The sequence below is a fragment of the Arachis stenosperma genome, chromosome 10 (genome assembly GCF_014773155.1).
Source record: "Arachis stenosperma cultivar V10309 chromosome 10, arast.V10309.gnm1.PFL2, whole genome shotgun sequence".
In the NCBI taxonomy this organism is placed as follows: domain Eukaryota; kingdom Viridiplantae; phylum Streptophyta; class Magnoliopsida; order Fabales; family Fabaceae; genus Arachis; species Arachis stenosperma.
In genome coordinates this window covers 119,479,593-119,494,431 of record NC_080386.1, presented here as the reverse complement: position 1 = coordinate 119,494,431, position 14,839 = coordinate 119,479,593, and the positions used below count along the sequence as shown (strand labels likewise).

The window sequence follows — 14,839 nt, the reverse complement described above, 5'->3', positions numbered from 1 at the left end:
AAATTTAATGATAAAAAATAAAATTTTTGTTAATGGATATTTTTTTAAAAAATAATTTATTTTTTTTCATAAAAAATGGATAAAGTTAACATTATTAACACAAAAAATTTAAAATGGATTAAAGAGGAGGTTTTTTAAAAGTTAGAAGGGAGGAAAATGTACATTTATAAAATAGAGGGGAGGGGAGTGACATTTTAGCATCTCGCAGGGGAAGGGAGTGGCATTTTCTCTTATTATTATTATTATTATTATTATTATTATTATTATTATTATTATTATTATTTATTACTTAGCTTTATCTTTAATTTTATGATTCTAAGATTAGTATATGCATATATTAAAAAGAAAAATAATTTTTTATATATCATTTTTTTACTATACTTTTTTTTTATGTTTTTTTAATATAAAAAATAAATATTTTATTATTTTATATTATGTGATTTCTTATCAACCACTCTTAATACTAAAAATAAAACAAATCCTAGGCAGAAGTGGTTCACATAAGTTTCCTCCTTGGGAAAGGGACGTTAAGAATTAACATGAATGGAATGTAAAGAAAGACATAGAGAGTTCAGAATATGGCAGGAGGTGTTGTCGCAACAGGAGGTGGAACCCACCACGAAGGAAAGATCACATTATTCGTCATAGTCACATGCATTGTTGCCGCCATGGGAGGCTTACTCTTTGGCTATGATCTTGGCATCACAGGAGGCGTGACTTCCATGGACCAATTTTTACTCAAATTCTTTCCCAATGTTTACATCCAAATGAAAGACCAATCCGGTGTTCATCATCACAGTCAATACTGCAAATTCGACAATCCATTGCTCACATTGTTCACGTCTTCTTTATATCTCGCCGCATTGGTTGCTTCTTTCTTCGCTTCCTCCATAACAAGAATCATGGGCCGCAAGATTTCTATGTTTATCGGCGGAATCTTCTTTCTTGTTGGTTCCTTGTTAGACGCTTTCGCCGTCAACGTTGCCATGCTTATCATCGGTCGTTTGTTGCTTGGTTTTGGTGTCGGATTTTGCAATCAGGTAAAATCATAGTTACATGAATTCACTAATCAGGTAGCATATGTATCGCATGCAAATTCGCTTATATTGCATACTAATTCATTTGTAGAATATCATATGTATATTTTTCACATATGATATACTACATACCTATTTTCGTATTGAAACGTATTACGTTCTATGTAACTATGGATAAAATTATTATTTATTATCTAATTAATGCTTAAAGTTTTTTTTTTTTGAACAAACATACAGTCTGTTCCGTTGTACTTATCCGAAATGGCGCCTCCGAAGATTCGAGGCGCGCTTAACATCGGATTTCAATTGATGATCACAATCGGAATCTTAATCGCGAATCTCATCAACTACAAGCTTGCCAAGATTAAGAATGGATGGAGATTTTCCTTGGGAATAGGGGCAGTTCCGGCAATTATTTTGTGTTTGGGAGCAATTTTCTTAGATGACACGCCAAACTCCATGATCGAAAGAGGCAAACAAGAGAAAGCTAGAAAAATGTTGCAACGAATTCGCGGCATTGATAATGTGGATGAGGAGTTTCAAGAACTTGTGAATGCAAGTGAGGAAGCGAAAAAAGTGGATAATGCATGGAAGAATATTATAGAAGCAAAATATAGGCCTCAACTTGTTTTTTGTTCGTTGATTCCATTCTTTCAACAATTCACTGGGATCAATGTGATTATGTTCTATGCGCCCGTTCTTTTCCAAACTTTAGGGTTTGGGAGTAATGCTTCTCTTATGTCTGCTGTCATCACCGGTGGAGTCAATGTTGTTGCCACCATTATTTCTATATTTTCTGTTGACAAATTTGGAAGAAGGATTTTGTTTCTTGAAGGTGGCATCCAAATGTTGCTTTGCCAGGTATAAGTTAGTTACAACATGCATGCTTCAATTTATCATCAATTTATCAATTATCATATATAAACTAGCATTTGTATTGGTGAAAGTTCAGAATATATGTCATCCAATCTATCCAAGAATAAATAGAATTAACTAACTTTAATTTGCACTTATGAACATTCAGTAAATTATTATTTTTACTTATAAAAGTTCTTAATACTGAGAAATCTTTCATTAATAAATTTAGTTGTAGAAAACTATCATTTTTATCACATTATTATCTTTTATAGATACAAAATTAATTCTTTTATTTATGAATAAATTTGATACTATTCTGATTTTTTATGAGTATAAATAAAAGTTTACTCTTTCATTATTACTATATTCTTTCCATGGATAAATTTGGAAGAAGATTTTTGTTTCTTGAAGGTGGAATCCAAATTTTGTTTGTCAGGTAAAAATTAAGAATGGATTCTGTTAATTGTTTCTTTACTTGATCTTATAAAGTGTGGTGTATCATATACAAGACAGACTTTCTCTTGTATGTTTTCTTTTGTCACTTAAATCTTGTATCAATTTTGCTATTTGTATATCAAATATTTAGTTATATATATATATATATATATATATATATATATATATATGTGGGTTGAAATACGAAATATATATTAAAAATGTATATAACAACATATATATTTATACACAAATATATAATGATTGATTTAGTGGTTAATTTTTAGTTTATACATAATATCTTTTTATCTTGTATAGTATATGTAATTAAATTTTACAAACTTAATTGAAATAAAAATTGAGATGATTTATTCAAAAAAGTTAGTTATATCATACGAGTTAAGTTTTAAAGTCAATTTTTAAATTAATCGCACACACTAAAATAGTCTTGACAGAAATTTTAATTGTACCAATTACTTTTTAAAATTGACAAAAATGTACTACATAAACTTTTAACAATGTGATGAGTCATTTATAAAAAGAAAGGACTAATGTAATGTATTTTTATCGATGTCAAAAATGTAATTGATATAATTGAGATTTGATGAACTATTATTTTAGGGCAATCTGAGAAATCATTTGGGGATTGAATAACTGAATACATTACTACATAATTAATTTAGAAAATAAGTGAGAATGATTGTTTAATTTGCAGATTGCGGTTGGAGCTATGATCGCTAAGGAGTTTGGGGTGAGTGGTGTAGGTTCATTTAGCAAAGGAGAAGTGAACCTTCTTTTGTTCTTTATATGTGCATACGTGGCATCATTTGCATGGTCATGGGGCCCACTTGGATGGTTGGTTCCCAGTGAAATATGCTCTCTTGAAATAAGATCCGCAGGACAAGCCATCAATGTTTCGGTTAACATGCTCTTCACTTTTATCATAGGCCAAGTTTTTCTCATGATGCTTTGTCACTTGAAATTCGGTCTTTTCTTCTTTTTTGGCGGTTTTGTAGTTATCATGACTATTTTTATTGCATTCTTCCTTCCTGAGACAAAGAATGTCCCAATTGAAGAAATGAATAGTGTGTGGAGATCACATTGGTTTTGGGCCAGATTCATTCCTCAAGACATGGTTAATAGCCATGCTCATCTTCAGGATCTTTAGTTTAATTTCTTTCATTTAATTAGATTAGTTTTTATGTATTATCTTATGTTGCTACAAATAATATATATCATTTAGTACAATTCACAATATTTAGTACATGTTTTTGCTACTTCTCTTCTAATCTTGATTATAGTATATAATAGTTTAATAAGACCAAAATTATTTATTGAAAATTACTAATTAATTATAAATGATATATTAAACTTTAAATATTTATTTTATATCATGTTAATTTATTGAGTAATAAAACAAATGGATCTTTGAAAAATTTTGCAATAAACATATAAGTTTATTTGTAAGGATGAAAAGATTACCAAATAAATAAATAAATAAATAAATATATCAGAAATTTAATTTTGCGATAAAGTTCTATGTTCACTAAAAAAAAGAAGAAAATATCAAATAAATTCAAAAAGAATTTTAACATTGAACCTTTGTCCTTCTCCCACATGGATCTAAAAAATATTGGAATTTTATAATTTTTTCAAAGAATGAAATGAAATTAAAGACCAAAAGAAAGATCAAATAATGTGTTTGCTATTGCGATTTTTTAGAAAGCTTCGCATTATAATTTTTCAAGAATTTATTTGATTTTCTTTTTATTATTTTAGAAACTTATAATAAGTCCATTATACAAAATTTTTAGAAACCTATTTGTTATATTGTTCTCATTTATTATTTTGATTAATGTCTATAAAATTAGTTTTATAATTTTATTTCTAAATTTTTTAATTTTATTAATTTATTGTTTAAGTGTTAGCAAAAAATAATTAATTTTGTTGGTCATCTAATATTGGTCATATCAAAATATTTGGTAATTCCAAATTTAATGTAAGTTATCTCAAAAAAATTTACAAGAAAGTACTTGTATGGTGTTTTTTTTAAAGAATTTTATTAATGATAATGGTTAATAATTTTGAATTACCTATGAACTTAGTATTGAGTGTGTTTTTTAATGGAAATATAAAGTTTGATCAATCATGATGTAAAGGAAATGTGATGTGATGAGGAAAATGGTACAAACTATATTTCATTATTATTAATTTTTAATCTTATGTAGCAGATTTCGGTGATTCCAAAGTTTCACAAATTTTTAAAACGTAGTTTAGTTTGCAGCGGTTTTAAACTGTCACAACTTTATTTTTTATATGAAAAATTGCCACAATTAATTTTGTCATTTTGCAATGGTTACTCCAACGATGAAAATCGCTGCTAATCGTTTGGCCACAAAACATGGGACAGTGGTTGCTACGTGTTATCCTACCATTTTGTAACGGTTAAAATCGTTACTCAACTTTGAAAAAATGGCCACAAATCTCCCGTGCATGTTTATTTAGTGATATATACTAGTGCGATCCGATATCACTTCCAACATTAAGAAATGGCATATTTTTTTTTATTTAAAAGAAACATAAACCAACCAAGAAGAGACTTTCTTTAGCTCCATAAATATATATCCCTCATGCAATGGATATGTCACCAATATGAATTGTACTCCATTATCTTGGAATCAAAATGAGTCTAATAATTGTGATGTCATATGCATGCCTTATATAAGTAAAAAATAATTACTTTTGTTAACATAATATTTTACTAGATGTTGTATGTATATATTAATAATATATTAAAATTAAATTTATAATAATTCATTAGACCATAATCTCTATTTTCCTTTTTTCTTTTTTTTTTTGGCTTATCTTCTTTTTAATCTTTAAATGGGGTTATATATATAAAAGCATCAATTTAAGTATACAAATAGTATTACTCTTTACAGAAAGAAGGATAATAATATCCGGATGATAAGAGTGATAACAACTAGATCACTCAATTCACTTTTTTTACATGGTATCTAGAGCTCAGTAATGATCCATGACAGAGATTATACCACTACCCACAAATACTTCTTCACAGAAAAAAAAAATTCTATACCAGTTCTTGATGATGATGAAATCAACAAAAGCAACTTTTGTAGTTGGCAAAAATTAACATTACACACAATTGGAGCAAATAGTTTGGAAGATCATCTCATTCAAACAAAAATTCCTCCACAATTCAGCATTGAGCCAGAAAGAACTGCTGGCACAGAATTAGAAAAGTATAAGGAATGAAAGTCTCAGACTATTAGCTTATAGTTTGGTTACTTACATCCATGGATGAGCCTCTCAAGAATCATATGCTTAATTGTAATTTTGCCTATGTGGGAGAGATTCAAGAATTTTTTTTTGAAATCTTCAAAGGCTTAAATCAAACATCTCAAATCTTAGTTCAAGATGATCAAGAAAGAAGGTCTTTCAACAGCAGCAGATTATCTTAGTAAAATTCATACACTAAAAGAAAAAAGGTATGTCGCCATCCACACTTTTTTCTTGCCATGCTTAAAAGCATGGCCAAAAGGGGTCAATAGTTACGCTTTTATGAGGGTGGCGATTGATTAGAGATTTGGCCACATTTTTTCTTGTCACGCTTCAAAAACGTACCCGAAAGGGTCAACAGTCATACTTTTATGAAAGTGACGATTGATTAGTGATTTGAAGCTAGCCATATCAAACAACAAGCACGATTTTAAAGTGTGACAAAATATTTTTTGTTATCGTCACGTTTTTTAAGCGTGCCCATTTTCCTTAACTCTTTTGGCACCCCAAAGAGCGTGGCCACAAATGTTCCAAAAAAAATATAGGTTTTCCACCCCTTTTTTCCTCGAAACACTGAGTTACACAACAATGTCTAACACTTTCTTTTCTTTGAAACATACAATGTTCATCAAAAATCTTCGAACACTCCTCTATCGTCGCAATGCCTCCGTCAACGTTGCCTGTAAGCCTCGAGTAATTAGTGAATAATTAGTTAATAAATAATTAGTAATCAAATAAATCATAAAATGGAATTTTATGATTTAGAGAGGTAGAACTAATTAAAATAAGAATTTTGACACTAATTTTAAAGAATTTAGCCCAATATTAGGCTGAACGAACCGAATCAAGCGAACCAAGCCCAACTTTGCCATTTAATAAAGATGGCTTCAGCCATCTTCTCTCTCCTCATGCATGCTGAAACGCCGGGAAAAAAAAAGAGGGGAAGAACATAAGCTTCCAACCCTTGTTCTTGTTTCTAATTCCAATAACTTTTGATCCGAAGCTCCGATTGTCGTACCATTTGCGGCCACGCGTTCACCATGTCGAGTTTAACAAAGCCTAGTAGTTAATTTGGTAAGGAATCCACTTTTCAGTTTCGATTTTCTCTTCCCCTAATTTTGAAATTCAATACGTAATTATGTTGAATTTTGGTAATTTCGGTGTTTAGGATCGAATTAGCTTCGTGGACTTGCTGAGTTTTGTCCCAATTTCGCGTTGGTAAGGTGAGAAACGCTTAATCCTTTTCAAGTTATCTAATTAGTAAACCCTATGGTAGTTTTAGTGTTATTTGGTGAAATTAGTTTGGATTGTGTACTTTGGAAACAAATTGATGGTGTTGGAGACTTGGTATTGGACTCTGGGGAGCCGGAGACCCATTTGGGGAGACTTTGAAAATTTGGATATCATGGAATGGTAACAAATTCTGACGTTCCGGGTTTTATAGGAAATCGGCCAAGGTATGGTTTAGGTTTCTCGTATTTAATATATAATGTTCTGTGAAAACTTAGGCTAGATGACCATAGGATAGGTTGGAACGTATGAGTATGTTTAATGATTAGCACCCTTGATGTTGATTGCTATTTATGATGATAGAATGTTAAGTGATGAGTTGATGATTTTGGCGTATAGTATGTTGAGTTTGAGTTAGGTTTTAAAGAAAATTGAGGTTTTGAGGTTTTTTATAAAGTTAGTTTTTGGCCGAATTTTGGTGAGTCATAACTCGGCTTTCAGACCTCTGAATGTTTTCAAACTTATTTTATATGAAAATTGGGTCCGTGAAGTTTATGCTGTTCGAAGAACCGATGAAAAATGTTTTAAAACGAAAGAGTTATATACATCGGAAGTTTAGTACAAAAGTGAACTTCTGCAACTTAAATATTTTTGCTGGTTCTGCATAACTCGCGTACGCAACCACTACACGCGACGTGGCCATTCCATTCGGGTTGGGCGTCTCACGTACGTGGGATGGTGCGTGTGTACGCGAGCAAGTAATTTTAAGGTGTTGGGTATGTGACCACTTGCACGCGATGCGACCGACCCATTCGGGTTGGGTATCTCGCATACACAAGCAAGAGGATGCGTACGCGAGTGAGGTTAAAATGGCCCCTGCGTACGTGACGCCCCTGTTTTCAGCAAATGAGATTTTTGTGATTTTAACATGCTTTTGAACCTCTAAACCTCTATTTTACACCCTATGACCCTAGAACTGAGTTGTAAGGATAGTTAAGAGGATTTGAGCTAGGAAGGTGAGACAACTTGAAAGTGAAGAATGGTCTAGAATAATTGAATTGATATGTTAATGATGAGATTGGGGATGACTGTATGTGGCCGGAATGGTCGAGACGTGTGTGTGGCCAGAATGATCGAGCGGGCAAGGTTTGAGTGCGATCCCGCTTGCTTGTTAACTTGAAAATGTATTCGAATGGTAAGTTGAGGAGGGAAGTTCCCTCTCTTGTCATGATGGGGATGTGGGGAAGGTGAAAAGGCACCCTCCTTCGTATTGTTTCCCCCACATTCTTCTCTAGTTGCAAGGTGGAAAGGTACTCTCCTTCGTATATCCTCCAGGAGAAGGTGGAAAGACACACTTCTTCGATGTGGAAAGACATTCTCCTTCGTTTATGATCCTCCTAGAGATGCGCAACCTAGAGACAAATGTCTGGATTAGCTACCAGATGTCTCAGGTTCTGGCGATTTAACTGACACATGAACTCACGGCCACTGTTGTCCATTGATGATCATATTGAAGCCATTTCACAAGGAATCAGGGAATATTATGCTTTGTTTCTTAGTTCGGTTATATCTAAATATGATTCAATAAGCATTCTTGGTCATGAAGACATGTTGGACAAATTTAGAAAAGTGGACACAGGGATATCCAATCTAATTTCACCCAAACATATAATTCTTATGCTAGAGAAAATAGTAGAAGATTTTCTAGAAGAAGAGGTAGAAGAGCAGAAAAAGGTGCAGATAGATTTTTCAGATTTCAAAGATCATCTCCATCAAGAATTCAATGTCAAGTTTATAGCAAATTTAGACACAGCTATTTCATGTTTTCACATATTTGACCATAAATTCTAATCAAATCAGTCTAGCATAGATTCTCAAAATTCAAGTTGAGCTCTTCCACCACCACCACCACCATCCTCATACAACAATCCTAGAGCATATATGGTAACTCCCTCCATCTGTTCTGAAATATCTTGGTTGCATCACATAACTCCAGATCAATCAAATTTACTCACTGCTTCTAAATTCATATGTTCTGACCACATCCTTTTAGATAATAGATCCGGTACTAGAATTGCTAATTTGATTTTTTTGGATACTAGTCAAAAGTTTTTGCTTCGAAATCTTATACATGCACCTGAAATATGTGAAAATCTAATTAGTGTTCAAAAATTCGAAAAGGATAATAATTGTTATTTTCAATTTCATGATGATCGTTGCTTTATAATTTCACAGGCCAATCATCAAATTCTCCTAAGAGGAGTACCTAGAAATGGAGTCTATACTTTTGAACATATTGCTATTTCTTGTCCACATAAAACTGATTGTGCCTATATTCGATTTTCTACTCTTTCTTGTAATAAATCACATAGTAGTGATAATATTGTTAAATAAGATCAAGATGCATATATAGTACAAAGTATTCTCAATATCTACAGTGGCATGATCATTTAGGACATGCTTCATCTAAAGTACTGAATCAGATTCTTTCAAGTTGTAATATACCAGTTTCTTATTCAACAAGTAATGATACTTTGTGGCTAAAATGCATACTCTCCCATTGATAATAATTGAACTGCAAATCTCAAATGGCAATGTTCTTACTAAAAAGGATACAAGTGTCTTACACAACCTGAAAAGATCATTATCACACACCATATTTATATGTCATGTCCGCGCACCTCCATGATGCACAAGTGTTGCCATGGATCACGTTAAAAGACACCCCTTTTAAATTAAATGGTCAATTCAAAAATTAACACAAATGTGACTCGAGTTTAGGATCTCTCGGAGAAAGGAGTGTGAATTTTCCATTAAGGTAACATGTCCTTTAATATTATTAGGGTAAATAATGATATATATTATAAAAGCAATGCCGATACACTTATTATCATGCTAAAGACTAATAATTATATATATTACACTAAAAGTAATTATTTTTATTTTTTCATAACATTGTATTTGTTTATTTTATAGTTTAATTTTGATAAATTAACAATATAAAATATTTTACATAATTATCAATCACCTCTATTTTTTTAATAACTATTCATGCGATTAATATAAAAATAATTATTTTTACTGGCTGGCGTAGCGTTACATAATTAAATATAATGCATCAAAACTTTAATTTTATTATAATTATATATATTTATTTAATTATTATCAGATCAAACAGTTTGATTAGTGATCCAGTAAATTAATTGAATCTATTGTTGATTCAGTTATGATAACTATGACTCTAAAAAATATAATTAATTAATCATATATCTACACTAAAATTAGAAAGATATATACCCTAAAGTGAACCGCCTCCAATACATTGGCTAATCAAATTAATAAGATGATAATAAGAGATTAGACGTCTTTGTCTTTAATTAATGGCATATGTTGTGGTCCGTTGTACAATTAAATTACTCTATAGTGCTCATTAGTTTTGGACTTTTCGGTTCCCTCATAATGCTGTAAGCCACTTTTCAAAAATCTATTGAGCAGTTTAATTAATTAATTAAGCATGCTAATTTTATTACTCACTAGCAGCTATATATTTATATATTACACTGCAAGTCTATCTTATATCCTACGTAGAAAAATATTGACATCAAAATAAACTAAAGAAAATGAATATTCCACAAAATTAAATATCACAATTGTTGTTCTTATCATCAACATTTTTTATTATCATCATGGGTGCCTCTTTTACTCTGCTACTATCCAATACCATGGCAACCAAAACGATTTCCACAGCGTACACAACTAAGTGTGCACAAAGCATCTCCCAAGGAATATTCTGTTTATTTATTAGACGAGGGAAATATTAGGTGAATAATGACATTTTTAAACAATATGAACAACTGATGTTTAATTTACTAGGTATACAAATAGTTATCTTAATATTAGATTTAGAGAAATAATTTAAGAATATAATATATTTTTACTTTATTAAATCTATTATTCATATTATTCACAAAAATTATTGTCAACTTATACTTTTTCAATGATAATTTACTCTTGTTATTGGGTTTCTTCAGCATCCATACTCATGATGAGAACGAAGAAAGTTCTCATAAATATATCCGAGGAAAAATAATTTATCCATAATTAATTAGACTCATTAAATCAAAATTCTATTAAAAGACATTGTTTTTCCTGATGGATATTTTAATTTAACACGAAATAAGAAGAGAGGTATTTTAGGATTATTTACTATTACAGTAATACTAAAAAGACAAAAAAAATTTTCAAAATTTATCTTATTTAATATTTATTAATATTAAATAAAATAAATTATTATTATTTTTTGTTTTATTTTTAAATTATAGATCTCAGGATATTAGATTTATTTGGGTGAGTTTTTAAAATTTTTTTTTCAAGTTATTTTTTTTCAAAAAATCTTATAAAAAAATAAAAATAATTTTATATTTGAATAACTCATACAAAGATCTTTTTATTTATCAATTATGTTTGAGTATAATCATATAAAAATATTTTTTTGTTTATTTATTACGTAACAAACATCTTTTTTGTTTTAAAAAAATAAAAAAATATATAAATTATAACTTCTCAAAAAAAATATTTTTTATTTATTTAATACTTTTATTTTTATTACTAAAAATTTATTAAACACACTAAAAAAATTATTAACTTAATAACACTCAAACAAATACAAACTTCTTGTCATTAGAACCAAAATCACTAATGGTACTTTTATTATCTAATTAAGAATTAATTCTTATAATGATTAGCGACTCAATTTTGTAAATGTTTTCAACTCCTTTTTTAAATATTATTATTATACATTAAGAATATTATTTACGAATATTGCTTATGATAATCTTTATAAATATTCAGCAATTTTCGTTTTTTGAACTACTTTTTTTGAAGTTAAATTACAGTTCAATTTTTTCTTTTCTTTTTTTTTTTCTTGATCTTGGAGCACTAGTAGGCATACACTAGATGAAAAGTGGACATCATGTATCCACTTATTGCAAAGGGTTTTTGCCAACAACTTCTTATGTATCAAAAATCCAATGTATACGTTTCTATTTGATTTTACAAGCTTCAATTATTACTATTATTATTTTAGATAGCTTTTTTTCTTCTAAATATTCTCCCTCGCTCACTTATATATGAACATGTATATGGTTATCTTATCCAGATGAAGTTAGGTAATTGGAGACACATAAAAAACCAGTGATGCTTTTTTTTTCTTAGCCATGTTCTAAATATGATAAGGTGACCTTTATTTTTATCTATAGCCCATATATATATATTAAAAAAATATTAATTAAAAATCATGAGAATTTATTATTTTTAATCATCACTTAGTTATCAATTCAATTTTTTTAGTTTAATAATCTAAATACATATTTTATCCTATATTTTTAAATATTGATGATTAACTGATAATAAAAATAATAAATTCTAATAATTTTTTTCACGTTTTTCAATATATTGCTACCGACCTACCGTGGAACTTTCTGCAAATTTCATAATTCCATAATACAATGTTCTTAACAATCATGCACATCCCCACTATGATCTTGTCCAAATTCATGTTACTTTGGAAAAAAGGACTCCAACTCAAATCACATATCTCATCAGTGACTCCAACTTAGATATATATATGCGATGTCATAATATAGGTATATATATAATTGAATAAGAGAGAAATGATTAATGTCTCCTGATTTTTATAGTATCACTCTTCACATGATTTTTTTATATTATATTTTATATTAATTTATTTAAAAACAAAGAAATGTCACTATTAAAATACCAATAACATTATTATTTTTCGAATAAAAATTAGATAAAATACAAGAGAGTTAATCACTAATTGCATACTTATGTATGTCAAATGATGATTATATTTGTATTAGAAGTGGAAATATGATTATTTCACTGAAAAAAGTTACTGATTACCCTCGAATTTTCTGTTGGTAAAAATGAAAATAATTTGACACTAATTTAGTTATCATCAGAAAAAATCAAATAGTATAAATTTTACTGATAAATATCGTTGAATTTTTTCGTCCGACGGTAATTACTATTGGATTTTACGACGGATTACCTTTTTGCAAAACCATTTTGATTATCTGTAGATTTTTCTAACAATAATTTTGGAGCTAAGATATGTTATTTCCTGCACTATTATCATCGAATTATTCCTTCGATAAATCTGATGATAATGTCAATTTTTTAAAAAAAATTAAAATAAATGATTAATTTTAATTTTTTATTTAAATTTATTTTTCATAAAGTTAATGGTCAATTCAGAAATAATGAAAACCTATTATTTAAAATAAATAATATAATGTTCAAAAAAATAAAAGTCAAGTACATTAAATACATACAAGAAAACAATAAAATGAAACACTAATAACTAAAGATCCAAGTAGTCCTCGTCATTGTCATCAGTCCCGTGGCCCTGAAGAGGAGGCACAGAAGGCGGTAATGTCTGTGTGCCACCAGTATGGATGATGGAAGCGGTGTGCATCTGGCTTGGTACACCTCTATCTGAGTCTCCATCCGCTGAAGCCACTTCAGCTGCTCCCTCCACTCCAGCTTGAGGTCATCAGTGTCCGTCGTGTGTGTGAGGATCTCCTAATACCTCTCCCGATAATCGTTCAGCTCCTGAGCCTGCTGGTGAAATCTGCGTTGGAACTCATGTACCTGCAGTCTCAAATCTACGTCTTCCTCGGGTTTGACGGCTCAACTGGTGCCAGAACCTAACGATGGCCTCGACGTGGAGGTGCGAGGTTGCTAACGAAGAACAACCCCAACCCATATATACAGTTCTTGTATGGTGCTGAGGCGGTCTCACGCCAAATTGCATCGAGATTGACGACTGAAGCAACAGAGCCATTGGTGATGTCCTCCCCACTTTGCTGAGATTGTTGAGCCGTGGCATCCACTCTCTGCGTATAGGATTTCTATGTAACACAGTACGACAGTTATACAATTAATCTCCAATAATTTTATGCCAAAAGATCAGATGTATGTTTACTCACAATGGTCCTGAGACTGCTGATCAGCAAATCTCTCTTTGTTCTCTTTTTTCGTGTGGGTGTACTTGAATGTCTCTGCCAATGTTGCCTCGCGATCAAACGACTTCGACTACACATGTTGCATTGAAACAATATGATTAAAATTGATGCCTAGTAGAAGATATGTAAGAAAATATAACTTAGTTATTAACAAAATTAAAGACACTACATACCAGCCCTTAGTTTTCAGGAAAGTCGCTAAGTCGCCGGGTTACTTGGATGACCTGGCCGATATCCTGTTAGCTCTATTGGTGAGACGCCGATGCTTGAACCCCTTATCGGTCTCCCAATGAACTAACGGAGCCTTCTTTATTTTCGGTCAGAGCTAGGTTGTTAGGTGGCCCTGCTCCTGACGAATATCATCTATCATTTGTTGTAGCTGTTGACTCATTCGATGGTCGTATATCTTCTTGATGGTAAGATCGTGCTCAGCGTCCCATATAAAGTGCAACTACAAAAAGAAATTTTAAAATTAGTTAATCAAAATAGAGGATATAAACTAGCTAGAAAGGTTTGAAATTAAAAAAAATAATTACTGCCCACATCTGAAACCATCGCTCTTTGGTCTCAGAGGGGATCTTCTTGTAGCTGGACCAGGGATGGTCGTACATCAGCTTGATGATGTTGGTCATCTCCTGAGTACAAGCATTGTTGTTCGGCACAAACCTATCAACAATCCACAAACAAAATAATATGGCAATTTCATAAATAAGAATCAATAACCATACACTTTCAGCAATAACATAATCAGGAAAGCAGGAAATTAAACACTTTCAGGCAATCAAACATAAATCCACTAACACAAAAATCAATAACCAAATACTTTCAACAATAACAATGATAAGGAAATAGGAATCACTTTCAATCAATCAAACCTAAATCCACTAAAAAGAATCAATAACCAGACACTTTCAACAATAACAATGATCA

General features: G+C 30.6%; 1 protein-coding gene across 1 annotated transcript; it reads left to right on the top strand.

Moving 5' to 3' along the window:
- Positions 1-578: 578 nt before the first annotated feature.
- On the top strand, positions 579-3,498 carry LOC130957571 (sugar transport protein 10-like). Its single transcript, XM_057884415.1, has 3 exons — positions 579-1,040; positions 1,275-1,898; positions 3,046-3,498. The coding sequence occupies exons 1-3, from the start codon at positions 579-581 to the stop codon at positions 3,496-3,498; spliced, it is 1,539 nt and encodes a 512-aa protein (XP_057740398.1).
- The last annotated feature ends 11,341 nt before the right edge of the window (positions 3,499-14,839 follow it).